Source organism: Nanorana parkeri, unplaced genomic scaffold (genome assembly GCF_000935625.1).
Source record: "Nanorana parkeri isolate BGI_ZX_2015 unplaced genomic scaffold, ASM93562v1 scaffold375, whole genome shotgun sequence".
Classification (NCBI taxonomy): domain Eukaryota; kingdom Metazoa; phylum Chordata; class Amphibia; order Anura; family Dicroglossidae; genus Nanorana; species Nanorana parkeri.
In genome coordinates this window covers 60,425-77,152 of record NW_017306643.1, presented here as the reverse complement: position 1 = coordinate 77,152, position 16,728 = coordinate 60,425, and the positions used below count along the sequence as shown (strand labels likewise).

Sequence of the window (16,728 nt, the reverse complement as noted above, 5' to 3'; positions counted from 1 at the left end):
GCTCGGCCACGCACACGGGGGCTCAGCTTCTCCCATGGATCCCCCCTGCTCTCACGGGGGGAGCCATGGGAGAAGCTGAGCCCCTGTGTGCGTGGCCTAGCGGCAGAGGATCGGTACATATCAGTGATCGGTGATACGTCGGGGGATCCGACACAAAGCACTTCAGCCCCGTGGGGGGGGGCAGGGCGCAGCCGATGTCACAGAACTAAGGCAGAGCGGTGAGGAGAGAGAGAGAGAGAGGCGCCGGCTGTCAGATGCAGACCGAGCGTCTCTCTCGCTCTCTCTACTCACCGCTCGGCATTAGTTCTGTGACATTGGCTCCGTCCTCCCCCCGCCGCCGGTTCCTTCAATTCTTCTCGGATCCCCGCTGCATACAGATGGGGAGAGCAGCAGGGATCCAGAGAAGCCCCACCGCCGGGAGGAGAGGACATCGCGATCTACGAGTGATCGCTACGCGATCGACCTTATGGGCACCCCTGATCTAGGACAACATAGCTGAACTGGAAAGTGAGTTGAATTGGAGACTCTCTCCAAATCAGCTATGTTGTTCTATATTGTTCACTTCTCCAAACTCTTCACCCTTTTGTGAATAACCCTGTGAGTGGTTACTGTGACAATAATAAAATGTTTGTACCAATATACTCTATCTCAATTTGTGCCGGAAAGTTCTTCCACCAATGTGTACACCTTCACACACTATGACCTCCAGCCTTGTAATTAGACCTCAATTAGGTCTAGAAGCAGCGTTCCCTTTATTAGTACAGGAAAAGGGTGCCCATAACGAACAGACTCCTCCAGCAAGTGTATGCTATATGATTCATAATCCCCAGTTTTATCAGGGAAAACACACTCATTTACATGTAGCAGGTTTTATCCCCAACAAAGGTGCACATTTTAGCAGTGATAACCCCACTGTGAGGCTGACATCTGCATTTTAATATCTTCTAACTATGATGTCTTCATCATAGACTTATACATTATGCTAACAGGGACTGTAAATACAGACAATGATACACTGGAAATAAGCTTACCATGGTTGTAAATGGTCATTTTGCACTGCTCAGGAGGTGTTGCCACTATGAATACTAATGAATTGGGGGGAGTTTCCCCACAGAAGCTCGTGCACGAGAAGCAAAGCATTGTGGGAGAAGCAATTTCCACGCCTACATTGTAGCTCTGAGCACAACATCCTGTAAGCTATACAGAGCACAAGGCAGCCATTTTCAAAAGAGGGGTCTGAGAAAACTAAAAAAAAGTTGTTGTGCTTATATCCAGGATCTGCATATGCCGACATCTACATTCTCTGTGCATTGCTGGCATATGTTTTTTTTTAAATGCCCCCCTCAAAAGGTGGAAATGTACTTTAAATATATTAATAGTAAAAAAAAAAAAACAGGTCTGAGCATGTAGGCCCCTTAAAAAGATAACTTGGAGTTGGTAACTGGGTACAAAGAGAAGGCAAATCTATCAAATACTTTCTTCACCTCTGTGCACACCAAGGAACGGGATGTAACTCAAGTCCATAATGGGGATAGCAGTGCCAGAGCCTCTACTGAACAAAGCACCTGGGCAAGATGATTTACACCCACTTGTCCTCAAAGAATTGAGCTGTACAATTTCAAAGCCATTGTATCTCATTTTTAGAGACTCTCTAATAACTGGCTTGGTACCGATGGATTGGCGCAAGACTAGTGTGGCGCCTATCGTTAAAAAGGGATCAAAGTATTTACCAAGTTTTTACAGACCTATAAGTTTAACTTTAATAGTTGGCAAGATACTTGAAAGTTTGATCAAGGATCACATGCAATTGTTTTTGCCTAAAAATAATATAAGCGATAAGTCAGCACGGATTCACAAAACATAGAAGTTGTCAAACAAACCTACTTTCTTTTTATGAGGAAGTGAGTAATAAATTGGACAGAGGAATAGCTGTTGATATTAGTATACTTGGACTTTGCAAAAGCGTTTGACACAGTTCCCCACATGCGGTTAATGTATAAGTTAAGGTCAGTAGGTATAGAGTATTCAATCTGTAATTGGATAGAAAACTAGCTTAAAGACCGTATTCAGAGAGTGGTGATCAATGATTCGTACTCTGAATGGTCTGAGGTTGTTACTGGTGTCCCACAGGGTTCAGTATTGGGCCCCTTACCGTTTAATCTCTTTATAAATTACATAGAATTGGGGATTAAAAGTACTATTTCTGTGCTTGCAGATGACACCAAGTTATGTAGTGGAATACAACCCTTACAGGATGTCTCCAACTTACAAGATCTGAATGCACTGTGTGATTGGGCATCTATTTGGAAAATGAGGTTTAATGTTGATAAATGTAAAGTTCTGCACTTGGGGACTAAAAACATGCATGCTTCATACACTCTAGGGGGAGTATGTTTGGGTGATTCAATAATGGAGAAAGATCTGGGTGTGCTGGTAGATCATATACTGAATAATAGCCTGCAATGTCAAGCCACAGTTTCTAAAGCAAGCAAAACACTTTCTTGTATTAAAAGGGGTATAGACTCCAGAGATAGAGACATAATCCTGCCCCTGTACAAAGCATAACACCTCATCTGGAATATGCAGTTCAGTTTTGGGCACCAGTTCACAAAAAGGATGCTGTGGAACTGGAGAAAGTCCAGCGAAGGGCGACTAAACTCATAAGAGGAATGGAGGAGCTCAGCTATGAGGAATTATTAGCTGACCTGAATTTGTTCTCTCTGGAGAAGAGTCAACTAAGGGGGGACATGATCGCCATGTATAAATACATAAATGGTCCATATAAAGAGCTTGGTGCCAAATTATTCACGTTAAGGTCATTGCAAAGGACAAGGGGGCACTCTTTGCGTCTGGAGGAAAAGAGGTTTAACCTTTGCATACCGAAAGGATTCTTCACATTTAGAGCTGTGAAAATGTGGAATAATGGCAACAAACAGATGTGTTAAGCGCACTACTGATAGTAGGAATATTAGTGGGGCTCCTTCACATTCTTACCCTGCTGGCTTGACAAAGGCATTGCCTCGAAACATGTAGCCTCCGTACCTCTGTTCCAACATCCCACCACATGTGAAGTGTTGCTTCGGACCCCCTTGCACCTCCCTCCTCCCGGACTTTCAGACCCTGCAATTAGTGGCACATTACTTCAGAGTGCCCGGCGGCACTCGTACAGCTGTCACAGCTCGGCCTGGCCAGCTGAGTCTGTCGTCTACTGCATTCACACAGGATTTTTCAGCCCCAGTGACAGACGTGCATACATAGATTCATGTCCAATAATTCAGGACCCACCAGGCACCATTTCCATTTATTGATCCAGTCACCAAACAATAGTGACTAATGAAATAATTCACACAGACAAGACCACCTTTCCATTCTGCATCAGGACGACATTCATCACTCCCATCCAACAGTGAGTGATTTATTTTTCTTAACTACACCCATCATCGAATAATCATGTTATCCCTTTAGGTAGTAGCGCTCTTTTTTGTTTTATGATTGAAAATGTGGAATAGAATACCCCAGGAGCTAGTTCTCCCTAGCTCAGTTAACTGTTTAAAAAAAAATCTGCATGTATTCCAAAATGCACAGAATATTACTGGATATTGAGTTATTATAGGTATATTAACCATCAGAGATTGTTGATCCAGGGAATATCCAACTGCCTTATGGGATCAGGAAGGAATTTATTTCCTCTGCTGGAGCAAATTGAACCATATCGGGCGTCTCTAGAGACGCCTGATCGCTTGTATGTAAACAGCCATCGCTGGCTGTTTACATGCTTACAGTTTTCCCCTGCCGCACACGAGAAGGGGGAGGGGCAGGACGTCTCACAAACGGCCATGGACGGAAGGTAGTTAAAGGGTTTTTTTACCTTCCTCTGGATCAACAGTGGGTAATTGGGGGCATAGCATTCTGTTAGGCTTTACTTTTTTTTTTTCATATCTCTATAGGTTGAACTCGATGGGCATGTGTCTTTTTTTCAACCTGACTATGTAACTCTAACAATCCTTAAATGAAAAACAAGCAGATGCGATTCTCTACAACCTCCCTTACCCAGGACCCCACTGATCTTCAAATCTCTACTTGACAAGGGAGTGACATTCATCAGAAGTGCAAACTGCTATTAAAGTTCTTAAGCCCCATTAACAACCAGGACCAGATGGCTTTGTGGCTACTTACTATGATAAATTAATTCAATACATAAGCCCCAGGTTGGTCTCTGCCTTTCGATGCCAGAGCCATTTTGCTCTTTTTTCAAATGTTAAATGCAGGCAGAAGGTAACCCACATTTGAGAACAACAGTGCAGTGATGCAGTATTGCAGCAGGCAAGCTTCTCTCTTCTCTGCCTGTGCAGTGTTGCAGCAGCAGGAAGGGTATGTACCACCAGAGTGTGCACCAGAAGAGAAAATTGCAGGTGACCCAACCCAGGAACGCGGTGGCTTTGGCACAGTCCACGGCCCCTAAGTTTCAAGGGAACAACCACTGGCTCCAAAATCCATTTCTTAAGCTGAACCACAGCACAAAGTGCCAAGGAAGGCACTGAAAGAAGGATCCAGTGACTGAGTACATTACAGGCCAGCTCCGAGTACTGTCTGCCAATCCTGTGTCCAGGAGAAAACAGGATCCAGATAGCTGCTATAAGTGCTAAAGTGACTTAGAGCAGCATTAGGGAAACTTGCAGAAAAAAATTGAATTTTTGTACACACTGTAAAATCCTTTCTCTCCGTCCATTGAAGGACACAGGGCAAAAGATAGTAGATCCTGTACGGTAGGGTATATTGCCACCTGCAGGAGGACGCTAGGCACATAAAAGACAAATCCAGAATTAAAAATGGTGTGATTTTGGACATATGTAAAAAAAATTTCTTTTCGGGAGTCTGTTTAAACAGCCCCGATGCTGGCGACGTACACTGTACGTCGTCAGTCACGATGGGGTTAAAAATGAGGAACTTACTTGTGGTGTCAGGGATCCGGGCACAGTGGTGATTCTGGCGCTGCAAGGAGTGTTGGATACAATTTGTTCAATTTCCAGTGGTCTCCAAGTGGCAGAGTAGGGGTGAAATAGGACTTTCTTTAGGGGGTTGTTCATGGCGGCAGGGAATGGTGTCATCAGTTATAGTAGTGAGCTCGGGGGTCAAGGACTAAGGTAGAGAGCAGATTGGATGCACATTGGATGCTATGTGTGCCGAAGGGCTGATGTGGAAGCTGCCTCTGGTCTTCGTTTGGTATATGTTCTACATGTGGTGGAGTGGAAGTGACGGTCGGTTAGGAAGGGGAGTGCACGGGGCCGTGTACAGTGAGCAACGCGTTTCGAGGAGATCTTTTTCAAGCTCGGAGATAGGCGAGTCACGACCGTGTACAGTGAGCAACGCGTTCGAGGAGATCCTCTTTTTCAACGCACGGAAAGAAGCTGTAGCTTCCAAACAAACACGGAGAGCACGAACCACATCTAACCAGTGGAGCGCTCTTTCCTTCCTATGAACCAGTTTCGGTCACAGGGAAGGCAAGACAGTGTCCTAATTCAGAAGTAACGCCGACACAACCTTAGGCAGGAAGGCCGGTCTAGGCCGTAGAACAGGGGTAGCCAAACTCCGGCCCTCCAGCTGTGGAGAAACTACAAATCCCATGATGCATTGCAAGATTCTCACAGCCACAAACATGACTCCCGGAGAGAGATGCATCATGGGATTTGTAGTTTCACCACAGCTGGAGGGCCGGAGTTTGGCTACCCCTGCCGTAGAACAACCTTGTCCCTATGAAGAACAAGCCTTGTCCCTATGAAGAACAAGCAACGGTGACTTGCAGTACAAGGCAGCCAACTCAAGACACCCATCGAACGGAAGTGACGACAACCAATAAAAGCTTTTTGTGACAAAGACAGAAGCGGGATCTTCCGTAGAGGCTCAAAGGGAGATTCCTGCAACACCGAAAGCCCCAAATTCAGATTCCACGGCGCCAAAGGCAAGCGAACAGGGGGAACAATACGCATAACCCCCTGAACAAAAAAGAGCAAACTAAGTGCCAAGGGCCTTTGGAAAAACACGTCAATGCAGAAATTTGGCCCTTCACCGTGCTCAAGGCCAACCCTTGAGCCACCCCGTGCTGCAAAAAGGCAAGAATTCTGCTGATTGAGAACAAACGCGGAGACAGAGTCCCAGCCTCACACCAGGCAAAATAGGCCCTCCACGTGTGATGGTATATTTTTCTAGAAACTGCTTTGCGTGCCCCGAGCATCGTGGAAATGACCGCATCAGACAACCCCCGGTCCTTTAGGGCCTGGCTCTCAACAACCACGCCGTCAAGCCAGCGACTGTAAAGGATGGAACACAGGCCCCTGGGACAGAAGATCCGGACACAGAGGCAGCCCCCACGGGGTGTCCACCACTAGCTGAACCACGTCCGCGTACCACGCTCTCCAAATCTGGGGCTGCGAGTATGACGGTGGTGTTTTTGGCCGCGATCCGTCGCAGAAACCCAAGCAACAGGTAGAGTGGAGGAAAGGCATAAACAAGACCGTAAGGTTCCCAGGGAGCCAATAGGGCATCCACAGGCTCCGCCCAGGGATCCAAGAACCTCTCCATCTTCCGGTTGAGTCGAGGCGATGAAAAATATCCGGGTGTAGGGACCATACTCCCGGTTCCACCAACCGGCGACTTAGGTAGTCGGCCTGCCAATTGTCCACCCCCGTTATGTAGACCGCCGAGGGCCAGAACCTGACTACGCCCTGGAGAGAATCCCGGAAACCTCCCAACTTGTGGCGTTGTCCGACTGGACCCGAACCGACACATCCCGAAGATGGGTCGACAAATAAAGGAGAGATAGGCTTAGCGCCCAAAGTTCCAAAGCATTTATTGACAGACGGGACTCCTCCCACGACCAACGACCCTGCGCTGTCCAGGGGCCCAGGACCTCTCCCCAGCCCCAAAGGCTGGCGTCCATGGTGACCACCGTCCAGCGCATGGGCAGGAAGGACTGCCCCCGCACCAAGGCTGGAGATTAAAGCCACCACCGCAGGGAAACCCTCGCCTCCCGAATTTTCCTGTCCAGTGATGGGGGGACTTGTCCCACTGTAACAGGATGTCCCACTGAAGAGTCCAGGTGCGGTGCTGTGCAAAGGGCACCGCCTCGAAGGAGGCCACCATGCAAAAACTGGATCCGGCGAGTCCACAACAGACGCACGCTGGAACGGAGTTTCAGAATATTGTACTGAGGAAGAAAAACTCGGGTTGCCAGTGTCCAGAACCAGGCCCAGATACTCCAGTCGTGGAGAAGGCACCAGACAAGACTTCTCGAAGTTCAGGATCCATCCGAACTCCTCCAAGGACCGCATCGTGACCGCCAGAGCCGTCACCAGAGAAGATGATGACTCCGCCCGCAGAAGATCATCCAGGTACCCCACGATCGAGATCCCCGGCAACGCAACAGCACCAGAAGTGGGGCGAACGCCCGCGGGGCCGACGCTAGGCCGAAAGGCAGAGCCACAAAGTGGAAGTGCACTTCCCCCACCGCGAAACGAAGATATCGCTGATGAGACACAAACGGGCATATGAAGGTAGGCATCGATGGAGGCCAGAAGATCCCCCTGACGGAGATACACCACCACTGACCTGATCGACTTCATCTGAAACCGACAGACCAGCACAAAAGTATTCAAACGTTTGAGGTCCAGGAGGGGCAGAACACCCTCCTACTTAGGTTGGAAAAACAAGCCCTGAACCTTTTTGAGGACGGAACCGGCACGATCACCCCCGGGCCAAGATTGGCGCGGTGAAGATCCGCCAATCGTGGAGGGGAAAGTCATGTGTTGGACGGGAAAAACTTGTTCCTGGGACGGGACAGAATTCGATCTTGCAACCCGAAGAGAGCAGCTCCGGCACCCAGGTGTCAGAGACGTGAGCCACTCAAAAATCCGCAAAGAGCTGAAGACACCCCCCCCCCTGGGACCTAGAGATGGGCCAGACCTTCATGCGGACGAGGGTTTGCTGGCGCACTTGGCAGACTTAGGCTGCCAGGGACGCTTGGCAGGTTGGGAGGAGGCCGTTTGTGAGCAGAAAAGAAGGGACCAGGCTTGTGTCACTGTTCCTTCTTCCGAGTCTGAGGTAAGAAGGTACTCTTACACGCCCCCCCCCATCGTCCTTAATAATTTCATCCAAGGAGGTACCGAATAAGCGGTCCCCGGTAAAGGGCTGCTCCGTCAGAGCTGTCTTGGAAGCCTGGTCAACCGACCAGCACTTAAGCCAAAGACAAAAACCAACATCTTCGCCCACTCCGTCAGAGTCTGAGAGACCAATGCAGAAGCCAAAACCGGACGCATAAGCGCACCGGAACTGAGTACATAGTCCGCGAAACCGCCTCAGCCTTCCTATCGGTGGGGTCCTGAAAGGACAGGGAATCCTCCACCGGAATAATCGTAGCCCACCACAGTCGGGGATGCCCACCTAGACCAAAACGCCTCCGCAAGGGAACAGCAAACAGAGAAAACGCTTAGGAACCGCAAAGGACTTAGTAGGCTGCTTCCACTCCTCATAAAGGAAGTCATCCAAAAGGGAGATGTAAGGGAAAACGTTGGCGGGACGCCTAATCACATGCGTCCCAAATAGTATCAGCGGCAGCGTGGACTGGAAAAACTGTAAGCCTTCACAATTTGAAGGGTCTCCCTGACCGCGCGTACCACCGCAGAAACCAATACACGTTCCCGAAACATGAGCGCAGCTGCTGACTCATCCTCACCGGCTGAGACTGGTTGGGAAGAATCCCCCAGGGTCAGGCCGAGGCAGTGCCGTGGGAAGTTCCCCCTCGGACTCCCCCTCGATAACAGGAGACGTCAACGGCAGAGTACATTTCTTAGGAAGTCTTTGCATCAATGCGCGTTCAATGCGTGACACGAAACCATCGGTGGTGGAGGAAAAAATTTCAGGGATAGCGGGGTAGCCGCGGTACCGACCCCCCCCCACTGAGAGCCCAGAGGGAGGTAAGGCGACTAGCAAAAGGACGTAGACGTGACAAAAGGTGAGACCGAGAAGGGTCCGCAGAATGCAGGCCGCAGCCCCCACAAGGCAAGTACACTGGCGTCCAGAGGACAACTGTAGCCAGAAGCGTCTCCAGGCCGAAAGAAGACACGCCCCATACGACCGACGCTGAGAGGGAGCCCCAGGGGAAAGACATCAGCAAAAGGGCACTTGCCCTCAACCTAAATGGCGCCCGCGCCCGTAGGCCGCAACCAGACTGGGGCCTTGATTAGTGGCCGCAGCCGCCGATCGGACACCCGCAGTGGCTGCGCCAGAACTGCTCCAGCACTGCGGCCCGGGTCCAGGCAGGTTCCCACAACATGCCCCACACCTCCCATAATGGCAGAAAAGCCCCAAAGGAGACCCCGTCCCACACACAAGGCCTGACACCAGGGCCCTCAGACGAACACCATGAGAGAGGAGGGAGAAGGCAGCCTAGAGAGTGCAACTGTGGGGACAGTGCAGCTCCAGTTGTGAACACGTCTTACCACCAATCAGCAGGCAGAGTCTCACCACACGGCCTCTCCACATACATACCACAGCAGGGCAATGGTAGTCCAAACAGTCCGCAGCCAGGACGCGTTGTGAAAAGGCGTGGAAACTAACGCCCCCGACCGTAGTCGCGGCGCCGCCAGCCTGAATGGAGTGCTGTGACTGGAAAGCCAAGACCCCCAGTCATATGCACCTCCACCGGGATGAACCCACAGGCGTTGAGAAATCAATGTCACAGCTGACCCACTGTAGCAGTGTCTGCATGCACTCGTCGGCCACGCAGGGGAGACTACAAGGATCTACGTTCATCCAGCATGTCGCCCTGGTGACACTTGCCTGAAGAAACAGCGAACAAAATAGAGGAAGCAGAAAAAATTTCTAGAGAACATTTTTTAGCTCCTTACTCCTGACGCTAGGCAAAAAACTGGAGACTTGTCAGCAGGTGGGGGGTTGGGCCACCAGCAGGTGCCGCCCCTAGGCTGTCTGTCTTTTGTTATGTGCTTAGCATCCTTCTCCTGCAGGTGGCGATATACCGTACAGGATCTACTATCTGTTGCCCTGTGTTCTTCAATGAACGGGAGAGAAAAACTCAGTGATTAAATATTTTAAAGAGTGCTTCTCTCAGAGCTGAGATAAACACTTTGCTTTCCACTGATTTTCATACCATCAATTTTTTGCCCTTTTGTGGTATATTATTCCCGAAGATGCAGCAAACCAATCATGTAAGCAGTAAAACCATTATTTCACATGCATTTTACTAGGTTACAGTCAGAGCCAGAACCTTCCCTGTTTAAAGCTCAACTCAATCCATATTCTATTTTACAGCCTCTATCAGGTTTTTTGTCTCTGTTGTTCTTGTCATCGTTGTCCCTGTTGGGAGATTTCCCCACACAGGTAGGACTGCTAGCGATGGAAAATCTTTCCAACATCGACGGTAACAAAAAATATATTTGGGGATGATGAAGGAGGAAGAGTTAGAAATTCTGTACATGTTTAAAGGGCCCATTCACACCACATCAATGCATTAATCGCACACTTCAGTGTGATTACCACAGGCTACCGTGCAATGCACCTACCATGTGATACAGTGCAGTAGGTGCATTGCCAATCATTTGAATGGCAACTCAAGTTCACCTTGAGCAGCAAACCGACCGACCGCTTCGCAACACAAGGTACCAAAATGCAGAAAAAAAAGAAAAGTAGTGTGTGCACTGAAGGTGTGCTTGGGGTGCCATTCAAATGGCTTCCACCACCTGGTGTCCTTCCTTCCTATAACACAAGGGGTTCAAATAGAGTGCATTTGTGCTGTACACATGTTAGCACAAATGTTTACATGCATACAATGTAAAATATGATCCCATACACAGGACCTCAGATGCAGATTTCTCTACTTTGAATTTACACATCTGAATGTGTTTATTGATCTTTACGCACTGTGTGGATTGGCCAACAACAAAAAACTATATACCTGTGTTCAGATCCAGAAAAAAAAAATCAAGTAATTATTAAAAAAAACCTCAGCATTTTTACATCTTGTGCATGGGCCAACATGTCATTCAGCTGCAAAAAAATAAAAATTAAAAAAAAAAGGAAATCTTACCCTATCCTCATGCAACAAAGCAACAGTCTGACTGGCATCCTCTGCTGGCATCTCTTCGTTTTCTTCAGGAATGTAGGGGCACCAAATAATTCTACGGTGAGTATTTAACAGTGCCTGATCTGACCTCTGTATGTGAACAACAATTTCATCTCTGGGTATACAGTTAAGAATAATTTAGACATTAAATATTTTGAAAGCATAGTCACTCAGCATAATGAAACATTTGTAATGCAAACCTGTAATTTCTGTTTCTAAAGTGCCCCAACAGCACAAAACCTCCAGTCAGTGTTATAAAAGACATAGTTGGAAATGGCTAACTTCCCAAATGAAGACACAGAGGGATTTATCAAAACTGGAGCAGGAAAAATCTGGAGCAGCTGTGCATAGCAATCAATCAGCTTATCTCATTTATTTTCAATCTTGAGGGTTGGTTGCCATGCACAGCTGCTCCAGATTCTGTTTGCTCTAGTTTTGATAGATTCCCCCCCAATGTGTTGAAAGTACACCTGCGCTGAGACTGTGCACATTTACAGAAGAACTCCAGATAAAAATTTTATTAAACCTTGATGTGGGGCAAGGGTTAATTGCTCATTTTTGGCTAAGGTAAACAAAAAAAACAAAAAAGAATAAAAAGTTATACTTATCCGATCCTTCAAGCTACATAGTTAGTCAGGTTGAAAAAAGACAAGTCCATCGAGTTCAACCAGCCGGCTCTTAGACTGGTCCCTAGAGCGTGTCTCCCCCCTCCTGTGCAGCGGTCTAAGGTCCCCGAGTCATCACAATCTATACACAGTATACAGGACGTGAGGACACCCAGGGACATATCATTGCTGCAGCGGAGAAGGAGGCCAGCAGGAGGGAGCACTGAGACAGCCGACCGGCTCCAAGGACCGGGTGAGTATAACTTATTTTTGACCACATGCATAAAACAAGCACTTAGTGACATTAAAGTCAAACATTTTTACATATATCTACTGCTTGCAAGCAATAGCTATAAGCAAAAACATTTAAAAAAATAAAAAGTAACTGAATAGGTAAAAACTTACTTCTGTCTCCGCCCCTCACTCCCAGCTGTAAAATCAAGCTTCTCGAGCGGCTGTGCGGGCGCATGCGCAGTGGAGATCCTCGGCATGGAGAAGAGGAGAGACTCACTGTAAGGGAATGCACGCAGCCGTGACTGTGCACGCCGGACAGACACCGTGGGACAGGAAGAGACAGCAGTTTGTGCTGGATCAGACCCTGGCACCAGCGCTGGGGGGACTGCTGAAAACTACTGGATAGAAGATGATCGGATCAAGGGGCATCACTTAAGATAAGTCCTTAAAGCAGCATTGGGGGGATTGGGGGGAGATTCTCTCTCAAATGTTCTAGAGCAGGACAGAGAAAAAGCAGTACAATGTCATGACTTAGGAAAAAGAAAAAAGCCGAAATAAAAAAAAAGTCGACAGGATCAGGATAACATCACACGTAGTCACAGGTTACTGTGCTGGCGGAACTACGCTAGGAAAACCCGAACAAGCTAGCTGAGATCTGGTCTTTGAAAGTACTAAAGTTCAACAGGGTTATTCACAAGAGGGTGAAGAGTTTGGAGAAGGCAGGAGCAATGAATAATCTAGGACAACATAGCTGAACTGGAAAGTGATCCGAGTTGGATAATTTTTTCTAATCAGCTATGTTGTCCTAGATTGTTCACTTTTCCTGTCTTCTCCAAACCCTTCACCCTTTTGTGAATAACCCTGCTAGTCTTGATCCAGACCTGACTGGAAGAAAGTCAGGATGTGCTCCTTGGAGGAGAACTCGCTGGAATGAAAATATCCCTGCATTGAAGCTTGGGAACTACTACTGAGATGAATTGTGATAGACCTTGGAGGAGTGTAGGAATAACTGAATTAGATAGGCCCCTATCCCTTAGGCCCCGGGTTGGAGAAATCAAGTTGAAAAACCAGCCTGAAAAAACAGTCATTGGAACAAAAGATCCAGGCAATCTGGGAGAGCCCATGGAGAGTCTGATGAGGTCCAAGTACTATGTCCACCTGGGCCAGTTTGGTGCAGTGAGAATCAACGGAATGTCCTATCTTGCGCTGCCAAGCAGATAAGAATTGAGTCTCAGAGGAGCGGTGGCATTGTCAGTGACCGTGTGCCCGACTTGTCAGCTGGCTGCGGGCCACATAGTACCGGCTCACGAAGCGGAGTACTTTGAGACCCCTGCTCTAAACCCTCATCAGAAAAGTTAAAACGTCTGGTGGTCGCAAAGGCAAACAGACTTTCCCCTATATAGAGGAGTGCCTCCCCCCCACTCTTATGTAGGGGAAAGTCTGTTTGCTTTTGCGACCACCAGAAGTTTTAACTTTTCTGATCAGCAACAATCTGCAAAGGACTTGCTAGAAAAGTTTTCAAAGCCCAAGGCTTGTAGTGGAACTAGAACTTAAAACCTAAAGATCTGGAGAGGACCGCTGTACATATTGCCCTGAAACCTGAAAACTTTAAGCAGGGTAAGCCTAGAAAGTTAAATCTAGGTAGACAAGGTTCCAAAAAAACGCCTTTGCCTTTACTGGAAATGTATCCAAGGAACAGCAGCTTCCACTCAATATTCCTTTCCCTAACTAAATGTGTCAGGAGGGTAGAAAGAGGATGATAATTTAAGAGAAAAAAAACCCACTTGTTAAAAACATTTTGTAATCTTACATTATAAAAAACCACCTTCCCATTATAAACAGAGCCACTGTTTGTATAATTTACTTTTTTTTTTTTCCAGAAGTCTGCATTGAGATGCAAGTAAAAAAATGTTCAGAATCCAATGCAATAGAAGTCTTCTAGTGAGACATTCCCTAAGGGTTAACTACCTCTAAAGGGATGCAGACACTGAAGATTTCCTAATTAACAAACAGGAAATGCACAAGATGGTTTTAATGAACCAGACCATCCCTAAAGATGGCCATACACCTTACAACCATCGCACGACTTTCGTTGTGCGATGGTTGTTAGGTGATTAAAATTTCTTACGACCTGCCCATCATGGACAGGCAGATCGTACTTGCGATCATCGCAAGTCCGCCACGCTGAGGGGAGGGCTTGCAGATGATTGCAATGGTGAGCGAGCAGTGTGCGCTTGCGCACCTCGGGTCGTGCGGCTTTCATCTTGCGATCGATTCTACTGTGCGCATTATACGAAAATCGTACGACCATAGAGTAAATGCGGTCGCACGCTGCCCATATGTCTTACGATTATCGTACGATCGCGGGATCACCCGCGATAATCGTACGATAATTGTCAGGTGTATGGGCAGCTTAACAGCAATCAGTTTGTTTAGAACATGATGCAACAATCTGCTTACTTGTTTGAACAGATAAAAGGTAGAAATCTGCAGCAACGTTTGCAATGTACACAGATCACCTGGGAGAATTTGTTTAACTAAAGTGGAGTTACACCCTAATCTTAGAATTGCCTCAGCACTACCTGAGGCTGGAGCAACAGGTAGCATACAAGTCTAGGAAACAGCTCTTTCAGCAATGGCTGCTTCCAAAAATAAACAGCCAAAAGAGTAAGGGCCCGTTCACACCAGTTGCAGTACGTTCCGGCACGATTCTGGCCAGAACGCACTGCCTCGCATTGCGGCCGACTCACTTTTTAGTGAGCCGGCAGGAGGAGGCATGGCGGGAGGGGGCATGGTGGGCCATTGACGTGCCACGCCCTCCGGCCGCACTGCGATCGCCCGCACGGGATCGCAACTACATTTTGCCATTGCCGCGGTGCGATCAAAAGGCTGCAATTTTGATCAATTGCAAATTTTTCCGTCGCACAATATTAGCGCTACTCTATCACATCCAAAACATTTGTAAAAAAAAAAAAAAAAAAATCGCAAATTCATTTTAGTGCCCAAAAACACAATATAATGCCCTTTTTTTTGTAAAATATAAATCTGTTAAACGGCGACAAAATACGGTACCCCAAATTGTCCCTAGGCGAAGCTTTAAAAGCCTGTAAGGTCATCAGTTTAGAGATATCTGTGAATATTGGCCCTAGATTTACTGATCTCCCTCTGGCGCATTTGATATGCTATCACACAGGAGAGTTACAAGCCCCCTGTGAAATAGCATACTACTGATGACAGGTACTGCTTAAAAGGAGAATTATGAGGTGAGTGCTTTCACTCAGCCTCAATCTGAGCCGACCTGTGACAATGACAATGAAACTGTCACAGGTCCGCTCAGTAGATCGGGAAGTGAGCTAACACATAACGGCGCTCGCTCACTTCTCGATCCTGTCACTGCAGAGAGCCGTGACAGGGGAGTGACTGGATTCTCCCCTCCCCTGTCCGATCCTCCAGCACTGACTGGCGGAACGGACGGGGCGGGTAAAGCTGGCTCTGCCTCTAGATAGGCAGAGTCAGCTGTCACTCACACAGCTGGGCGGGTCCAGACATAATTTTCGGGATCCAATTCAGCTGCGGCGTCTCAGTATACAGCGAGCTATACTGAGCTTTGGGTAATGGGACGATAGTTGGGTAATTGGGTAATAGTTTGTGTCCTCCCGTTACCCTTCGGAGAACTATGGGGAAAAGCCCTAACCCCATAGTTCTCTTTTAAGGTGCCATCAGAGTGTCATCATTCCACCTCAAAAAAACAATTTGAGCATAGATCAAGCTCCAATAGCCTATTGCCTGACTTCTGCAGCCAAGCAATGACAGCTGAGGGATCAGAAATCAGTGTAAGGAGGCCCAACAGAGCACGTTCATGTTATGAATGAGCAGGAACACTCAGTATAGAGGACTCCTGTTCATTTATAACAGGGGCTGCAGAAAAAGAGATTGAGGACTGTGTTCTCAATCTCTTTTTCTATTTTAAAAAGGGAAATATCAGGGGTCTGTTTAGACCCCTAATATTTCCCCGAAGCCCCTAAAAGTAAAAAAAAATTATAAAAATGAATAAAAATATTTAAAAAATTTAAAAAAAAGTTTATAAAAAAAATAAAAATAAAATATTTGAAAAAATTTTAAAAAGTGAAAATAAAAACATTTTCGGTCTGACATTTTTTAAATTTCGGTTTCGTTTCAGTTTTGAAATTTGCATTTCGGTGCACCTCTAGTTATAAGTTTATGGTACTTGTGTATGTTGGCAGCATGATTAGAGTATCTTTGATTGATTTCTTGGCGCGGAAGCTATCGGGTTATATCTATTTAAATCCCTTGCCAAACCCTAAGGAAACTAATCACTGTCACATAATCTGAAACACTGATTCAAATGTCACAGTTCCACTCCTTCCTTTAGTTCTAATAAACTTTCAAATCATGGAACTAGCGGTTTAAAAAAATAGAGATTTCAGAGACCGATTCTAGGGTATTAGCGCCTCCCAGTCAAAACGTTAAATCTTCTGCCAACTGGCTCCCAGTATTTACCTTTCCCCCCTGGAAAAAGAGACTCCGTGCCTCGAAACACGTTGCCTTTACGAATATCACTCTATTCCAGCACCACTTTGTTTCCTACATCTTCCCCTGGGACCTCTGTGCACAAGTCCTGCCCTGCTGTCACCCACACACTAGCTTCCTTGTTCCCTCTCAGCAGCTGCAGCCTCTGCACCTGTAAACACCTGTTTTTTCCACTCTGCAATCACAGTCCCCCCCCCCCCCCCC

General features: G+C 47.2%; 1 protein-coding gene across 1 annotated transcript in view; it reads right to left on the bottom strand.

Annotated features, from left to right (window-relative positions):
* Positions 1-16,728, bottom strand: part of EDC4 (enhancer of mRNA decapping 4) — a 631,081-nt gene that overhangs the window by 559,078 nt on the left and 55,275 nt on the right. Inside the window, exon 4 of the mRNA XM_018559011.1 lies at positions 11,099-11,249. Coding sequence (XP_018414513.1) covers positions 11,099-11,249 — 151 coding nt within the window. The remainder of the gene's footprint in view (positions 1-11,098; positions 11,250-16,728) is intronic.